Source organism: Mesoplodon bidens (assembly GCF_964165515.1).
Source record: "Mesoplodon bidens genome assembly, chromosome: 7".
Lineage (NCBI taxonomy): Eukaryota > Metazoa > Chordata > Mammalia > Artiodactyla > Ziphiidae > Mesoplodon > Mesoplodon bidens.
Window position 1 is genome coordinate 88,468,722 of NC_138164.1, and position 20,051 is coordinate 88,488,772.

The 20,051-nt window shown below is 40.2% G+C and overlaps 1 protein-coding gene across 2 annotated transcripts in view; it reads right to left on the reverse strand.

Annotated features, from left to right (window-relative positions):
* MPPED2 (metallophosphoesterase domain containing 2) overlaps positions 1-20,051 on the reverse strand; it is a 175,831-nt gene that overhangs the window by 117,420 nt on the left and 38,360 nt on the right. For both annotated transcript variants that reach the window (XM_081240070.1, XM_081240071.1), the window contains one exon: positions 9,465-9,646. In XM_081240070.1, coding sequence (XP_081096196.1) covers positions 9,465-9,646 — 182 coding nt within the window. The remainder of the gene's footprint in view (positions 1-9,464; positions 9,647-20,051) is intronic.

Sequence of the window (20,051 nt, forward strand, 5' to 3'; positions counted from 1 at the left end):
ATACTGTTACAGACAGGAAAACAGGATCTCTGTATCCACCTGATAGAATATATAGGCAGCTCATAGACACTTTTATTCTAGAATGTCATACTAAGGAAAAAATAAACCTAGGGAAATTGCTTAGAAAGAGAAGCTATAAATAAATTTAAACAGAAAGAGAAGCCATTAAATAAACTATAACTCTAGGGTGATGACTGGGAAAAACAAATTATCAGTCAAAAGCTGAAGAGTACATCATGTCAGATACTGTTTTTGTGAGCAAACTGAAGATTAAGAAATTTCTTTGATATTAAAACTGTAAACAATAAGAACCAGGGAATTCTAGGCTCTAAGAAACTGTCTCGCACATTCTCCTCTATAAATCATGGGAAAAGTCATCTTGTTTGCCCTTCTTAAAGCCTCTTACCTTTACCTCGTTATTAGATATGACTATTAAGTGGTCATAAAGTCATATCACTGTAAACATTCCAATAAGGCTCTCCTGCTCAAATCATTTCTGAAACTTTTCTTTGGGAACTGCTAGGCACTTTACTAGAAAGCAGTTGCCATTATGTCACATTATTGTTTTGTTCTGTTTTTACTTATTTATTTTTATTGAGGCATAATTGACATATCAGTTTCAGGTGTACAACATAATGATTCAATATTTGCATATATTGCAAAATGATCACCTCAGTAAATCTAGTTGATATCTGTACCTACACATAGTTACCAAATTCTTTTCAGATGACAAGAACTTTCAAGATCTGCTCTTTTAGTAACTTTCAAATATGCAATACTTATGTGTATAACTATACTATAGTATATACTACTATACTATAGCATATAGTATTATTAACTATAGTCACCATGCTGTACTTGACAGACCCATGACTTATTTATTTTTTTGCCAATATGTCACATCATTGTTTTTTATTCAAAATGGTATATCTCAACTTGCCCACTTCGCAAGTTCCAACCTTAAATGTGCAAGCCACACCTAGAAAGCATTATGCGTAAGAATTTTAAAAATAAATTGAAATCTGCCATCGATAACCTGGCTAAAGCCTGGTGTGCTGGAGTTTGTAAGACAGGAAACTACTGGGCAGGAATGGTTTTCAGGAGAGACGGTGACACTGTGTGCACGTGTAGGGGTGGCGAGTCAGTGTGCCAAATTCAAGGAGGGAGACAAGGGAGATGACGGGAGACTGAAGCCTGGCCTCCTCAGGTGTGTGGTTCACAGGTTAATTAGAATCCAAGGAGACGTCTTTGTGTGTTGTGTGTGGGAAAGGAGACAGGGCCAGGTTTCTGGGGGCCGGGCAGGCCATGGTGCTTATCCTTTTCTATGCTCCACAGGCAGAGTGGGCTACCGGCCAGAGGTCACTGTGGCACAAGAGAATATAGGGCTACCTTCCCTGAAGTTCTGGTGATCCGGGGAATAAGAAAAATTCACCAGAAGGACAGAAAGGAGGAGTCATGGCAGCTTGGGTAGTAGGTAACATTTAGTGACCATTCACGACCTGTACACATTGGGTAGCCATTACCATATTTAACCTCACCACAATCCTTGTAGGTTAGATACACTAAGCATTAATAACTCTCCTTTTACAGATGAATAAATTGAAGATCACAAAATTAACAATGTTGAAACCAGGATTTAAACACACGCAGACTAAATCTGGTACTCACGCTCTTAACCTGACACCATACTGTCTTTTCATACATCAACACACACACACACACATTCATACACCACACGACAGGATACACTCTCTCTGTGAAGAGTAGTGAACTTGGTTTTTTTCTGTACAGTTATTTGCATTTTTTCACAATGAGTACGTAAGCTTTCACAATGAAAAAAAGAGTCTGTAGTCATTTTTAAAAAGCCCTTAATGGAGGAAGGTAACCTTTCTCTATTGGGGTAAAAAAATAAATAAATAAAAAATAAAAAGTCCTTAAAGGGTGAAGATTTTCTGCCACTGAGGATATTCAAAAATATGTGACACCAACTCCCAAATACTACTGAGAGTATTAGAAAGAAATTACAATCTTTATATAGGGAAATTTGACAATACATATTAAACCCTTTTTTAAAAGTACATATCATTTGAAGCAACGATTCTACTTATAGGAAGATATCCTATAAACTAAGGATGTTTGCAAAGAGAGAGCAAGAAGGGTGCTCATCACACAGGTGCAGATAATAATAAAGAAAAATGAAAGCACCATAGGTGTCTACTAGTAAAGATCTGGCTAAATAAGCCAGAGTGAACCCATTCAGCAGAATGCTGTGCTGCAAATTTTTTTTTTTTTAAGTTACAGGACACTATGCATAGCTCTATTAACTTTTAAAAATACTCCTTAAACAGAGATGGTGGCAAGGCCAAATGATCCTAGCCATGCTTCTCTTCTTCTTCCCCATGGGTTTCCTTCCCTCCAAGGTTCCTCCTGCTTGCCATTGGTGGTACAAACACCATTCTCATCTTGTACTCCTTCTTGCGAAGCCTGCCTTTCCTTCCTGTCCCTAACCTCTTCTCCTAAAACAATGTCCTTCTGGTTTCACTCTGTTGCCCTTCTAGGCTAAGACAACATGAAATTAAACAGGGCCCTTCAAGGGAGTTCAGGGGGAAAGAAAGCCTCTCCAATAACTACCATCGTTTCATGAAGTCCTAAAGGAACAAGAAGGACAAGTGTTCAGCCATTGTCACAGGATGAATAAGAAACTGAATGAAAACAGTCCTCCCAGGACCAAGAACCCTAGAAAACTTCACCACTTCAAGTAATTACCAGTGTAGCCAGTAACTACAGAGCAAGGGCCAGAGTCCTCAGAACTATCTGCTGTGTACCTTGAGAAATGGGCTGCTGAGAAATGGTCATCTGTGTAGAGACTGACTATTATAGCAGCAGAGAACATGGATGAGGATGGTTAAAATAAAATCAACAAATTGTGAAAAGAAAAAAAATGAAAATATTCCTTAAACAAAAACACTTAAAGAGTAAAGACTTGCTGCTATTGAGGATATTCAAAATAGAAAGTAGAAAAACTTCTCAAATGCTACACATTGAATTGTAATTACTCTGGAGACAGGATTATACAGAGGAATGTATATTTTCTACTTTGCACATGTGAAAAACTTGAATTTCTATAACATGTGTATCCTATTTATATCGAAAGTATGCTTTTTTGGGAAAAAGTATTTTAGCCATATTTATTGATGTGGAAAGTTGTTCTTGATATATTGTTAAGATGAAAAACAGACTACAAAACTGTATTACTGTAAGATCTCTATTTTGGTAAAAAGCACTCACGTATACGTATGCGTACGTGTGTATCAATAGAAAACATTCTGTATAGAATCACCCTATTCTATTCAACAGAAAGCATTCTTTAAAAATGTTAACAGTGGTATCTCTAACCATGGGTACTTTTGTTATCTTCTTTCACTTATCTCTATTTTCTAAGTTATCAGGAATGAACATTACATGTATTATAAGAATAAAATAAATAGCCCAAGCTGTGAAAGCTTTTCCCAAAGACCAGCTCCAAAGCTTTGGGCCAATAGCAAGATCACTGGAAGAGGAACACATTCTCCCGGTATGATTATTCTGAAAGGGGCAAAATCAGTTTGTGTGTCTATGATCCGGGATGTTTGCTACAGTCATACTCTGTTATAACTGCGCCTAATACAGTGCTCCTACAAACACAAAGAACTCTTTGCTTGAGGTCTTCCAAAGAAGCATTTTCATTCTTTCTTTTAAGCCTGGAGAAACTGAAACTCAGAGCTATTAAATGACAACTGAGATCCAAGAAAAGCCATAATTTTAATTTCATGGCATTGGTGCTGTGTTAAAAGGGATTTTCAGTGACTAGATTGTTAAACATCAACTTTCGGCTAAAAGAACAGGCCACCCAAGAAAGCTGTCTTTCTAATTATAATACAGGAAACAAAACAACCACCACACACCCTTTTTAAGCATTTCTGCACAGTATATAGGAATCACTAACGATAGCCAACTGGATACATACTTTGAGGACAAAAAGGAAAAGGAAGGACAGGGCAAGACGTTTTATATGCAGTACGACATAATTTTAAAGTTTTGGCCAAAAGTGCAGGCAGAAGAAAAGTCCTGTCCTTTATGTTCATTCATTCACTCAGTGATTGAACAATCCTTTGTGTGCACTGACTATGTTCCAGGCCCTACTCAGAACTTGGGTGTACGAGGAGCACTCGTTAGGCAGGGGACAGACAAGGAAACAATGACAACAACCACGGGAAGGGCTGCACAGATGCCTGACCAAAGTGTTAAGGGAAAAAGAACCAGTCATAACGATGAAGGAGTTCTCCTGGAGGAGAAGGTCATTCCGGAAAGTGGGAACAGGGTTTGTGACAGGAAAGCGGTGTGGAAGGGCGTGTGCATTCGAGGGATGGGGAGAACATTGGTGTGGGTGTAACTGAAAGTTGGAAATATGAAGGTGGGTGTGCAATCAAATGATAAGATCTCCATTTGTGCAGCATCCACGGGCATATGTGCATATTCAAGAAGGTGACCACAGATATTCTAAAGATGAGAGGACAGGAGCGATGAAATCAAGTGATCAGTAAAGAACAGCAAAGAGACACAGGAAGACCATAGGGGCAAAGTGAAGGAAGACCACACACGACTCACTGCCTCACAAAAGGTGCCTTCAGGCATTTCAGCGGTTTAGGATTTACCAGCAATAAAAACAAGGACATTTTAACTGGCAATTAATCTATAGTTGGCAAGTTTATTTTTAAGCCTAGTCTGTGACTGAGATACTTTTTTGCCAAGATAAAAAAGAAAATGCCATAATGGTTGAGTGGCTAGGATCCCAGTTCATCTCACCAAAGCCTATTCATACATGACACCCCTGGAGCATATCTGAACTAACACATGAATGGGACTATAGGATTTAACTATCACCTTAAAAAGTATTTCTTTAGCAAAGACCTATCTGTACCTCTTTCCCACAACTTTGACATATGAGAAATGACATAGACCCACCTCAGGTTAGTGTGTATGTTTAGAAAGGTAGTTATTTAAAAAACACCGTTTTACTCAGGATATAGTCCCTGAAGCAGGGATCCCAAGCCCCAGACTGGGACTAGAGAAAGACAGGAGAACACAAATGGGAAGTAGAGTCTGATAGACCTAATATTAAATCCTCAGGTCACCTCCTAGTCATGTGATCTTAGGTAAGCTCACTTCACCAAGGCTCAGTTTTCCTCCTAAGTAATAAAGAAGCTAATAATAGCTTACTCATAAGTCATAGAAGCTACATCACAAGTTATTCTGAGGACTGCATGAAATGATACATGTAACGGAGGGGTGGGGGAAGAGGTATGGCATCTAGCCCCTGCCACCCATAGACAATACAAGTCTCAGTCCCAACAAGACCATTAATTATCTGAGCGACCTTGAGTAATTCATATAATCTCTCTGGCCTCAGTTTCCCCTTCCATCAAATGAGGAGGTGGGGGCTTCCCTGGTGGCGCAGTGGTGGAGAGTCCGCCTGCCGATGCAGGGGACACGGGTTTGTGCCCCGGTCCGGGAGGATCCCACATGCCGTGGAGCGGCTGGGCCAGTGAGCCATGGCCGCTGAGCCTGCGCGTCCGGAGCCTGTGCTCCGCAACAGGAGAGGCCACAACAGTGAGAGGCCCGCGTACCACAAAAAAAAAAAAAAAAAAAAATGAGGAGGTGGGACCTCCAAGTCTTCTTACAGTCCCAATGTTCTTTCCCACTAGTTAAGAGGGAGACCTGTCTTCAGCCTCTACTCTTATGCCTCTTTGGGCTCCCTCTTACACTCTAAATTCCTCTTAAATCTATGGCGCCAGTCCTTTCTAGTCTCTGCCTTTTGCATTCCATGCCGCTGGCTCTGTTGTCTCCCTCTACACTATCTGTTGAAAATCCAGAGGCCAAGGGGTGTGTTAAGGATGGTACAAGCTTTATCACAGAGTATATTCTCACAGCAACCATGGGGTATATTATTATAATTACGCCCATTTTACAAATGAGAAAATCAAGACTCAGGAGTTTAAGCAACTTATCAAAGGCAGGGAATTCAACACAGGCTCTTCCCAGCTGCTCGTAATCATTACAGGCTGCATTACCTTTCCAACCTTTGGCTGTACCTAGTTTGGGTCCTATCATCTTATGACCCTGTGCCGCCTGCTTATCTCATAAACTACTTTGTATTAATACCTTTGTGTGTTCCTCCTGCCAGGTGGCGTATGTACAAATTAACCAGGGACCCATCATGTCTGAACCAACACAGAACTCGTGATGGGATTCTCAGCCCCTGCAGCTGGTAGGTCAGCGTGAGATTCAAGATGGGCAGAGCTTAACCACATCTTTAAAATAACAGCACATGGTCAAATAGCTACTCAACTTCCACATGAAGCTGCTGGAAGCTACCACATTTAATTCAAGCCTAAAGTCTGCAAGCTACCTAGCTGCCATAAACCCACTCATAACACCACGGAATGGGAAAGGGCTCATAACTTGGGGGTCAGACAACCCCAAGTTTACTCACTGAGTGAATCGGGGTGGATTTCTTAGCCTGAGTTTCTTTTCTGCTAAATGATCTCGGGTAAGATAGACCAGCTGAGCTCCAGGTTCCTCATCTGTAAAATGCAGATAACATTAGCAACCTTCAAAGGATATTATAGGGGTAGAAGGAGTGCCTAGCCTATAGCTGAAATAGATCAGCCTTTTGGGAAAGTAAGGGAGCCTGGGGGATGACCAGGCTGTTTCCAAGAATTAGGGTGGCCTAGACTAGAGAGATGGAAATCAGTTAGAGTTTCACTGGATCTCAGTGCCTGCCAAATCTGTGAGGAACCATTCTGGTGAGAGTTGAGTGCCCTGTTATGGCAAAAGCCCTAGACTGATCTGACCCCTGACTCCACTCTCCTAGGCCACCTGGCAGCTGCTGCTGGAAGCACTCTTTTCAGGTGAGAGGTTCCCAACTGAGCCAAGTGGTAGAGTGTCATCACACACCATCTCTCACCCTTGGAGCACCCTGAGATTGCTGGGGTAACAGCTACTCTGGGCTTTCCCTATGGGATTCTAAACTTCTCTATCCTTAGCCCGCTGTGGGCTCCCTTCAGCCTCACATTCTGCGTCCCTGGCAGAGACCTCTTCCTCCTGCCTCAGGAGATCAGAGGGGAAATGGGAAGAGAAGGAACTGACCTGGCAATTGGACCTCAGCATTTTATTTCTTTACCTTTTTATTTCCTTAGTTATGGCACTTTTCCATCTATGGAGTACATTCCCTTATAAAATCTCCCCGTGTTTACGTCCATTCTACTAAATAATTCCTCTGACCTCCTCTTGTTTTTACCCTTTAAATATCTGTTGATGGTTCGTTCGCCACATTCCCCATTCAGTTATTAATGGCCCACAAAAACTTCCTAGCTGCAATCATTTACTGATTAATCTGCACAACAAACCAGAAAGACAGGTGGTATTAATCCTTCGTTCTACAGAGGGAAACCAAGGGGAAAAGCGAGGTTAACTCAGTTGCCCAAGGTCAGTGGCTGAAGATTATAACCAGGATCTATCCTGTCTTTTATTTCTGTAAACGCTTCCCACAGGGTTACTCCTTTACAAATCAACATTGTCAATGCAGCGAAATCATTTCTGTGTTGAGATTCAGTTGTCACAGAACAGTTTAAAACTGTCAAAATTCAACCCCAAATAATTTTGTCTGCTAATAGTTCATAAAGTTGCTAAAATGAAGAGATAATAGTACTTGAAAGCAAATTTGACAGATGCAAAAGAGGAGTGAGAAGATCTGGATTACAGGCCCAGCTCTACCACAAGGAGACTCTGAGAAAGTCATTTAATTTCTCTGTATCTGAGTCATTTGTAAAAATGAGATTATGCTGAATGATATTTAAGATATCTTGCTGTTTTAAGTGAGATGGCTGAATACCAACTGAAACAGTACAAAATATAAAGCTCCAATATCCAGTGTTGCCAAGATCGTGGTAAAATTGGTATATTCAGTACACAGCTACAATCCCCTTGGAAAGCAAGATGCCAATGTACAGCAAGAATCATAAACAATTTCATACTCTTTGACTTAGTAATGTAACTCATACAGTATTTTACCGTTAGAAATAAGTCAATGGAAGCAAAAAGACATATACAAATGAAAATGCACATTTCAGTGCTAGCTTCAGAGGAAAAATTGTTATCAATTTAAATGTTCATTTTTTGGAGGGATGTCTTATTAAATAAAAATACAGAACAATACAAATGTCATACTGCTATCAAAAAGGAGAAATATGGAAGTTATGCAAAATCAATTAAAATCTTACCAATACTATCAAATGAAAACAGACAAGAGTAAAAGAGCAGATATGTACTCTGATGTCAACTTTATAGAAGGTGGACAGATGTGCAAGGTCACAGGAAAACTCAAAATAGTTATGTTATAGTTAGGCTCATTGTTTTTAAAATATTTTAACTGTTTTTAATGAATATTGTTTTCCATTAACACATATATTTTATCACTTAATCAATTATTTAAAAATGTCTCAAACCTTGCTTTAGTTTGATGGAAAAATGAATTTTCAGGTGTCTGCTTAAATCTCCTGAGTAATATTTGTTGGCTGACACATTATTCATGATATTATTCTTGCAGAGTGATTTTTACTCTTTACTATGTAATTCTTCAGTGCCTTTGGAGATTCTAAAATCTCAGAACCCTTATACTCCTTTCCCTCACCTAAGAGGATTCTGAAAAAGATCTGTCATCTAATCTCGCTATGAAAAACCCCATGACTGCCTTGTAATGCTAATATTTGGCAACTGCCTGACCCAGGAGCCAACATTTTTCCCATAACCCCGACCCATGGGTGCCTCTACAGAAACCACAAAGTTGCTATTACCCTTTCCACAGAGTGGAGGAGGGTGGTTTCGTATTCCAAATTTTTGGAGCTTTACAGCAGGACATCTTATCTTTTCAGTGGTCTTAGGACACCCTTCTGGTTCACTTGGGAAAGCTGCCCCCAAGCAGCCCTGTGCTAGGACCCTCCCTTTATATAAGGGCTTTTACATCCTCCTTCATTCCTTAGAAACGGTCTCTTACTAGTAGGTCTTCACTCATAATATCTGGGAAAGATTGCAGAGCCAATGAATTAAAAATATGATTCTACGTCTCATGTGTGCCAATGAATGCCCTCATTAAAGCAGAATGAGTGAGATGAGATTGGTTTCAAAGCTTTCCATCCCTTTGCCCCAGAGCCACTGAGGCCAGGCACTGAAAGGATGCACAGTAAAATTAAATATCTAAAAATTCATCTTTAATTAACAGAATTGGATTAAAGCTAGACACCACCGCATCTCATACGAGAAATGGCTGAGCTAGCTTCCAAGTGCTCTAATTCAATTAGAACGCAGTGAGTGACACTCGGACGGGAAAGGTTAATTGGGGGCGCCAGAACGCAATCATTCCTTACCTAACCAGTCATTAAACTTCTTAACCTCTGAGGGCAGTCCCAGCTCGGTGAAATCGCCTGTGTGGAGAAGGATGTCCCCATAAGGCATCTGGATACCATCTGTTCTGGAGTGTGTGTCTGAGATGCAGACAAACCGCGTGTGGCCCGTTGGTTTTGGAGTGTCATATGGGATGGGGTCGACCCTAAAGTAGACATAACAGATCCCATAACAGTTAAACATATTAGAACCCTCGTAATTGTCATCGCACATACATATTGACTGTTATCCGTGAACACACCCAGACAAACCGATGCAAAGACAGAAGGGCCCACTGTAACAAGGAACACTTCTGGGTGCAAAGGAGACAGCATCTCCCGTCTACAAACCCACTGGGCAAATTCAAAAAGTCTTACTTACCTGGTAGGAAAATTAAAAGACCAGACTATCTTACACGTAGAGTCAGAAATAACTCAGGAAGCTGAGAGAGTGATTAATGGTGAAGTTTAGGGATATTGAACCCAACTGGGGAAGTAAAATGAGGCTCTTTCCTCTCTCATCAAGCTCCAATTGATCCCACTACTCATTAGGAAATGGATAACTAATGTATTCCTCCTTAAACATGCATAACTTAAGCAATGAACTAATTTATGAAGAACATTCTGCACATGCTTTGCCAACTGAGATGTGAAGCGTCATAGTACTTGTATTTAATTTCCTTTCTAGAACCATTCAACACCTTTTATCTTCTTGTTTTCGCAGGGAGATTCACAAATCAAATTGTGGGGACGGAAGGTGATGCCGAAGCAACAGGGCTTTTTAAATAAAACACTGGATGTTCCAACAACTCTGTCCAGCTCCTTCTTTACCACCGTGAATTATCTGCTGTCCCAGTTACACCTTAGGTTACTTGGAATGCTCAAGTGCCTTGGGCAAAGATTCTATTCAGTACAAATAGTAAACCTTTTAACGGGTGTGTATAGATCTACATATGCATTAATATATGTTCAGTTTTAGAGACCTAAGCACTGTGAAATTACCACTAGGGCACAAGAAGCAAAAGGCAAAATGATCCACCCGAAGCAAAGAAAGTGAAACAGAACATTCTCATTTAATTGAGTGTAACAAAGTGTGCTAAATAAACTTGGTAAAGAAATGCAAATCTGACTCTTCAAGCATACAGTTTTAATTATTTAAGGGGTTTATAGCAGAGTTAAGGGTGCTTTAACTATATTAACTCTACACTGACAGCTTCCTGTAATTTCTCTGCAGGAAGGTACACTTACTTTGGATTATGGGTGAAAAGAAGCAGTTACCAATGCAACGAAAAGGTCACAAGAGAAGCAAATACAAAATGTGGAGATGAGAGTGTAAAATGTTAAATAAGGAACAATATTTCATATCACCGCCCCACCCTGGGTCATTAAAATGCAGCAGAGAACACAGGGAAAGCTCAACACAAGATTCCCTGTACATGTTGCCTCTAAAGGCTTTGTTTAATTTTTTGTTCCTTTTTCCACTTTTTAAAAAAGAAACAATCTGTTTGAACAATGGCAATTTTCGTGAAGGAAATAAAGACATCAGTATACAACCTGGATAGTCCTGCATTTCTTTAATGGTTAATCTTTTAATTTTATTTTATCTTTGTCAGAGAAGAAGGAAAGTAAGGAAGAAGAAAGGAGAGCTGGAAGAAGAAAGAAAGGACGGAGGGACTGTGAACTGGTGAACACAGTGAATCTCATTGGAAACCCAAAAAGAAAGTTTAACTTCTGCAAAAAAAAAAAAAAAGGATTTTTCCTGTAATGGTTAGAAATTAACAATGCTGTTACCATGGAGAAAATTCACTAATCCACTGAGATCTCATGAGTAACCTGGAAACCCTCATGATTATATCCAATGTTGATTTTTAAAAATATATATAAGGACTTCCCTGGTGGTCCAGTGGCTAAGAGTCCGCACTCCCAATGCAGGGGGCCCAGGTTCGATCCCTGGTCAGGGAACTAGATCCCACATGCCGCAACTAAGAGTTCACATGCCACAACTAAAAGACCCACATGCCGCAACTAAAGATCCCACATGCGGCAATGAAGATCCCGTGTACAGCAACTAAGACCCAGCACAGCCAAATAAATAAATAAAACTAAATAAATATTTAAAATAAAATATATATAAAAACGTTTGTCTGCCTTTCCATTACTGAGACTCTATTATACTCGGTCTCAGTGATTCTAATTGTATCAGTTGATATTGCCTATCTTCTAAAAGTAGTTTGACCAGGGAATGAAGGACTGTTCCCTGCCGCAGCAGACTGTCACCCTCTGAAAGTGATATGTAATATTCTATTCTTATACCTAAAGTTAAGATACTCGCTAGAATGGGACTGTGCACATTTACACTGAAACCACCAACATCTGAATGAAACCACTGGACTTTATATGAATAAATTCAATATTTATATATCTTTATTTTCCAGTTCAGTTCTCACCCTGATGGTAAAGTATAAACAATCCTGTTTCTTTCTTTCCGCAACTCAGTTAAGCTATGGACACAACTACTGCATAAAAATCCTTTAGGAGTCCATCTGAATTTATCAGAGGGACATCAGAGTCATCATTTTGAATTTATAAAGCAGAAAGGAGCAGAGATGTATGCTATGAACCTCTTCAGTTTAGAGAAGTGAATCATCATGTGGTACATATGTTTTTTAGCTCTCTGCTGGGAGATAACTTTCTATGACTATTGAAACACCAGTCAAATTTTTGAGTGGCTTCAACATCTTTCCCCACCTTCCTGCCTCCTCCAGAGAAACACTCAAATGTCCAACATCATTAGCAGTGAAATAAAGGCCAAGGGATAAAAAAAAAAGAGGGGAGAGGAAGAAGGAAGAAAAATGTGTCTTGTCAGCTTTCAGCTGAAATAAAACAATGAGTCAGAGGGACACAGGAGGGCTGAGAGGGCCCACCCATCAACACCACCAACCTGATGTCATCAAAGAGGAACAATTAGTAGATGTTGGGGAGAGATATGGAGGGTTGACTCAAGGTAGAAGATTGGGGAATTGGGGGATATAAAGATGCAGATGCAGCATTTACATACATCCCCTGACCCAGAGACACTGATGTTCTTTGTCATGCACAGGACTAAGTACAGGAAGACAAGATGGTGCAGCCTGTCAGAGCCACACTGAATAACATGACAAATATCACCTGGGGGGTCATAGGAAGGAAGGCATTTCCACCCAAAGACATTCAGAGCTGAAAATAAGATATCTAGTAGAGTAGGCAAGTTGCCATGGATATAATGAAAGTTGAGACAACCCTAGGGAAACGACTATTTCCAAATTGGGCATTAGGTAAACGCCTTGAAAAAGGCAAGACAGCCAAACATTTTCCTGTGAAAGCAAGTTTAAGGGAGACCCTGACTGCTATGGGAAGATCTACCTGTTCACATTGTGGGAAGACCCTCCCGCTGCATTTTCCTTCTTAGCTAACAACCTTACCGCTTACTGCTTATGCTGCTGACTTCTCACATGACCTAACATTTCCCCTAGGGAATCATGTCAAATATCCTAGCAAGTGAGTCTCTTACCAAGGCAATCTAGCCCCCAGAGCTAGATTCAAATAGCAGACTGAGATTTGCACGTACATCTGAGTACACCCAGGGGAAAACAAGATGACATGGGAAGATGAGAAGAAAACACAGCATCATAAAATCCCAGAGCTGGACAAAACCTTAGGGAGCATCGGGTTCAATTCTTCATATGAAGCTTGAATCTCCTCTATCCCTTCCCTGCCTAGCCGACATAAATTTTCTCTCCAGCGTTTCCAGAGAAGGGGAGATCCTGAGTCCCCTCTCCTCCCCCAGGGCAGCCCATTCTGGTTATTGATAGCTCTACTTGCTAGAAAGTTTCTGATCCAGAAACTCTGAGAAAGTTGAGCATGGTCCAAAGTGACTTGGCCTGGAGTCTGAAGACTGAGTAACAATTTGGCCGAGCTATTTGTTTCAGGCAAGTTATTTCATTCTTTAAGCCTCAATTTTCTCCTCATCTGTAAAATGGGAATAATAATGCCTAGTCTATTCTATTACTATAAGTATATAAATTGTCAGGCACTAGATTGGCACACAGCACATGCTCTGAAAGTAAAGATGCAGAATGACGTAAGGGTGGGGCATGTTTGGCTATAAAGCCAGACAATCTGGCTCTGAATCCCACTCCACATTTATTAACAGTGTGATACCAAGCAATGTGCTTAATTCCTGTGCCTTGGTTTCCTTACCAATAAAATGAGTATACAAATAGTACCTGCCATGAGGTACTCATAGGATTGCCATGAGGATGAAAAAGAATAATGTACAAATAGTGTACTCAAGAATAATGTACTTAGAACAGTGCCTGACACACAGCAGACAATAAATGCTAGGGTTTTGGGGTTTTTTTTTTTTTAATTTAGTGGTAGTATTTTTACTACTATTAGTAGTAGTAGTTAGTTTCTCTGACCTCCATCTCTCCTTCTGTTACAAGGAGATAATAACAGCTACCACACAACTTGGTGAAATTAAAGGAGATCACACAAACAACAGCCAGCACAGCACTGGGCACATAATCCACAGTCAATAAAAACATTCACTTCCTTCCTGTGACTTCCTTCTTAATCCTAGTTCTGCACTCTGAAATAGCAAAGGAGAATTCAGTCCCTTTTCCGTTTGACAATTCTTCAAATATTTGAGGACATGTATTACAATCCCCTGAAATCTTCCCTAACCTAGTTGAGTGGCCACATTTTGTTCAACTTCTCCTTGCGTGATAGGATGTCAAGCGCTCCCAGAATCCTAGTGATCTCCTGAATACGACCTGATTGGTCAGAACCCCTCCATCTATAGTGTCAGAATTCATGGGCCACGTGGATTCATGGGCCAGTGAGCTGTTTATCTGATACAAAGGCTAGTACAGGCGATGGAGAACCAACAGAGCTGGACGCCCTGGAGGACTTTCCTAGGGGAGGCCTGAGTTAACATCTTAAATGGTTTTCCAATTAAGTCTCCAGGTTTTGTGCCAAGCCTCAAATCTTGTTCTTAAAGCTTGATTGTCAAATGTTTATATATCCCATGGCCTATTCAAACAAATAAAACATTCTCATTTATTCCATCTTGACCCGTTAGAGTTTTTTACCCATAAAAAACTAATATGATAATATTATTGCTTCCACTATGGAATCCTCTTCTGGCCATATTTGATATATTTTCCAATAACAAATGTACACAGTGTTGCAAGTCCTATTGACAGATCTTCAGAAAAGCTGTAATCATGTGGTTTGTTATGACACGGATTTCTTCTTTAGGCCAAGAGAGCAGTAAAAGCCTATTGTACACAATTAGCTTATAATTCAGCGTCAGAGTAGACTATAACCCTTACAAAACATTTTATCAGGATTTCTATGTATTTATCATCCCCCATTCCACTTGAAAACCCCAATGTTGTGCTTATGCATTCCACTGACTTTAAAAAGTTTTCGAATGTGATATTAAAGCTTTCATTTTTTTACCCTGAAAATTCAGATGGCATGAGAGTTAAAATTAGGTTTGTGATGTTACACCATCCTCCCTAGACATAAGAATTCAGTCCCTTCTCCACTTGACTGTTTGATAAAGATATACAAAACCTGCCAGCAAAACAATGAATAAATAAATACCAGGCTTAAGTTAGTACAGTGACAGAATTTTTAGATTGGAAGGGCTTCAGAGATGATCTAATCCTGTGTTTCTCTTCTTTGAATATCTTCTTCACAGTTTTTGCCTTTCTGTGTATACTATTACTTAATTTTTGTTAAGCGTCTTACAGCTTTTACACAATTTTTTTTAGTTTTGCCCTAAACAGTATCATCTATGAAGTCATGACGTGGATACATGTTGTATTTTTCAATGACACATTAAAAGAAATACGTAAGTACTAAAATTTTTTCAGGTTTGTCCACTCTACAGAACTAGAACTCAAGTTTTCTAACTTCCAATTCACTTCTCTTTCTACCAACTTAATTTTGGAACCTAAAAATATATCTGCACTTGGAGAAAAAGATGATAAAAATTATAAAATGAGAGCAAATCAACCACCTAAACTCTTGTAGCCATTAATATCTAGAGAGACTGCTCAAAATTATTTGAATTAATTGTCAAAACTATCCAAGTTTTAGGGCTCCATACACTGACACCCTCAATTCTTATGTACATTATCCAGTTGAATGGAGTCTCTTAAAACTTCAAAAACCACATGTTATAGTTCATAGGGAAAATAAGCAATATAAAATTTGATTTTTAGAATATTGGTAAAGATAAAGAGTGTTTCTCATTCTCAGAGATGTCAAGTCAGACTGATTGTGAATGTTTCCAAATACAGGTGTCGTTAGAGGGGCTACTTTAGTTGAGAGACAAGCCTCATTAAAAAGAGCTCTGGTTGTGGTGTCCAGGGCCTTCCTACACCCCAACTACATTGGTCATCAATTAGCTATGTGACCCTGGGCAAGTCACTTTCCCTCCTATAGCCTCTGTTCTTCAAGTATGAAAAGAGAGGCAGGACCAAATGATGCCCAGATGACTAGCTGCTTCGTTCCTACACCACTAGGAATCTGTGCAAGACCTCAGAAACAAGTCAGTCTTGCAAGCAGCTTAAAACATGTTCTTTCTCTTTGCAGTTTTACTTTCTGGTCTCCAGACAATGCAAAGGTGAACACAGTCCAGATCCATCCAAATATAATCACTATTAGCCAGACCTTACATATAAAGAGAAGTGAAACTGCAATTTAGGGCCACAGATGGAGCTCCCAGGTATTTGTAGTGTAAAAGAGAACAAAGAAGCCAGAATCCCAGTTACCACAATAAAACAAACATTAAAGGATGTGGGATTTAAATAGCTCCTTCAGAAATGGGGCTGTTCTTGTTTTTCTACAACTCTGAGCTGGTAAAACTCTCCCAGTTTAGCCATCATGCCCCAGAACAGTAACAGTGCTGAAACACAGTAAGGAAGCATAACAGAACCAGATGCATAAATATACTCACATTTGTACCGAGGGCACTGCTTTCCTTTAACTGCTGAACTGCTGTATCAGCACTGTTCTACTACCAACTAATTAGAGCTAACAAAGCCCACTGCACGGAGTGTGTCTCGTGTCTCATCTATTTTTTTCCGAGTACAAAAGTACAGCGCTGACATTCAATGAATATTAAGTGGTAACAATTTAATTCTTCACACACTGCACGCGATAGGAATTCCTGGTCCTTCTGTTGGTCCCACTGGAGGGGTTTTGGTGCCCGTCAGGCTAGCTACTGTAGGAGCCACTGAAGCCTCTCAGATGGCATATGGTTGGGTCATAAGTATCCCACTGGAAATGTGTTGTCTGGGGTTAAATGTTTCCTATTCTTTTAACCTAACCACCAGGTTAATCAGCTTACACTTCTGGATACTGGCCTTGCATTTGAAAGAAACAAGGCACGTGACACTGTACTGAAGGCCTGTCATTCCACACAGTCAGTCGGTAAGGTAGTCAGCCAGTAACAATTTCTTAAGCATCTACCTACATGCCAGGTGCCATGGCAAGTTCGGGAAGACAAAGAAGCAACAAGCATGTTTCCTTTAAGGATTCTGCAGTTGATCTGTCAGTTCATGACAGGCATACCTCAGAGAGATTGTGGGTTCGATTCCAGACCATCACAATAAAGCGAATATCACAAGAATCTTTTTTTGTTTCCCTGTGCATATACAAGTTATGTTTACACTATACTTTATAAAGCGTGCAATAGCACATCTAAAAATAAAAAAAATGTACATGCTTTAACTTAAAAAAATTTTGTATTGCTAAAAAATGCTATCATCTGAGCTTCAGGGAGTTGTAATCTTTTTGCTTGGTGGAGGATCTTGCCTTGATGCTGATGGCTGTTGACTGATCAGGATAGTGGCTGCTGAAGGCTGGGGTGGCTGTGGCAATTTCTTAAAATAAGACAACAATGAAGTTTGTTTCATCTACTGATTCTTCCTTTCACAAATAATTTCTCTGTAGTATGCAATGCTGTTTGATAGCATTTTATCCACAGTAACACTTCTTTCAAAACTGGAGTCAGGGGCTTCCCTGGTGGCGCAGTGGTTGAGGGTCCACCTGCCAGTGCAGGGGACACGGGTTTGTGCCCCGGTCCGGCAGGATCCCACATGCTGTGGAGTGGCTGGGCCCGTGAGCCACGGCCACTGAGCCTGCACGTCCAGAGCCTGTGCTCCACAACGGGAGAGGCCACAACAGTGAGAGGCCCGTGTTCTGCAAAAAAAAAAAAAAAAAAAAAAAAAAACTGGAGTCAGTCCTCTCAAACCCTGCCACTGTTTTAATCAGCTAAGTTTATATAATATTCTAAATCCTCTGTTGTCATTTCAACAGTCTTTACAGCGTGTTCACCATGAGTAGATTCCATCTCAGTAAACCATTTTCTTTGCTCATCCATAAGAAGCAACTCTTCATCCATTAAAGTTTTATCATGAAATTGCAGCAATTCAGTCACATCTTCAGGCTCCACTTCTAATTCTAGTTCTCTTGGTAGTTCCTCATATGCAGTTACTTCCTCCACTGAAGTCTTGAACCTCTCAAAGTCATCCATGAAGGTTGGAATCAACTTCTTCTAAACTCTTGTTACTGTTAATATTTTTACCTCTTCTCATGAAACACAAGTGTTCTTAATGGCATCTAGAAGAATGAATCCTTTCCAGAAGATTTTCAATTTACTTTGCCCAAATCCATGACAGGAATCACTATCTGTGGCAGCTACAGCCATACAAAATGTATTTCTTACAATGACTCCTTGATCCACAAACTTGAATGGGTGCTGTGTTAGCAGGCATGAAAACAACATGAATCTCGTCGTTGGGCATTTCCATCAGAGCTCTTGGCGGACCAGGTGCATTGTCAGTGAGCAGTCTTATTCTGAATAGGAGGTTTTGTTTTGTTTTGTTTCTGAGCAGTAGGTCTCAACATTGGGCTTAAAATATTCAGTAAACCATGTTATAAACATGGTTTATAACCATGTCATCCAAGCTTTGTTGTTCTATTTATAGAGCTCAGGGAGAGTAGATTTAGTATAATTCTTAAGGGCCCTAGGAGTTTTGGAATGCTAAAGGAGCACTGGCTTCAACTCAAAGTCACCACTTGCATTAGCCCCTACCAAGAGAGTCACCCTGTCCTTTGAAGGTTGAAGTCAGGCATTGACTTCTCCTCTCTAGCTATGGAAACCCTAGATGGCATTTCTCCCAATATAAGGCTGTTTCACCTACACTGAAAATCTGTTGTTTAGTGCAGCCACCTTCATTAATTATTTCAGCTAGATCTTCTGGATAACTTGTGGCAGTTTCTGCATCAGCACTTGCTGCTTCACATTGCACCTTTGTGTTATGGAGACATCTTTCCTTAAGCTTCACGAACCAACCTCTGCTAGCTCCAAACTTTTCTTCTGTGACTTCCTTACCTCTCTCAGCCGTCACAGAATTAAAGAGGGTTAGGGCCTTGCTCTGGATTAGGCTTTCACTTAAAGGAAAGCGAAAGCCTAATCTTGCTGGTTGGATCTTCTATCCAGACCACTCAGCAATAAGGCTGTTACACTTTCTTATCATTCATGTATTCAGTGGAATAGCACTTTTAAATTCTTTCAAGAATTTTTCTTTGCATTCACAACTTGGCTAAGTGTTTGGGGCAAGAGGCCTAGCTTTCAGCCTATCTTGATTTTCGACATGCCTTCCTCACTAAGCATAATCACTCCTAGCTTTTCATTTGAAGTGAGAGACGTGCGACTCTTCCTTTCACTTGAACACTTAGAGGCCATTGCAGGGTTACTAACTGTTGTAATTTCAATACTGTTGTGTTTCAGGGAATAGGGAGACCAGAGGAGGAGAGAAAAGGGGAATGGTTGGTTGGTGGAGCAGTCAGAATACACAAAACATTTATCGATTAAGTTCCTCACCTTATACGGGGCATGGTTTGTGGCGCGCCATAAAAATTACAATAGTTACATCAAAGATCACTGATCACAGATCACTATGACAAGTATAATAATAATGAAAAAGTTTGAAACATTGTAAGAATTACCAAAATCTGACACAGAGACACAAAGTCACCAAATGCTGCTGGAAAATTGGTGCCGATAGACTTGCTCAACGCAGGGTTGCCACAAACCACCAATTTGTAAAAAACACAGTATCTGCAAAGCGCAATAATGTGAAGCACAATAAAACTAGGTATGCCTGTCTTCAACAAATGTTTATTGGCCTGCCTGATTCCTGCTCAGTCATTTAGTTATTTCACAGGCATTTGTTAAGCGCCTTCTCTGAACCATGGATTGTGCTAAGTGCTGGGGAGACAGCTAAAGCCAAGTCCCAGATGGTCCCTGCGATATGTAAACAGGTGATTTATGAAACAATTTGCAAAGTACTATAATCAAGGATGTGCATGGTACTGTGGGGTAAAGGAGAAAATGTCTGGTATTGCTTGAGGGCTAGGAAGGACAGGGGACATTACAGTGGGCATGGAATACAAGGTAGAGTGTCAATTTCAAATGCCAGGGACAAAGGATCTTAGACTCAGAAAGAA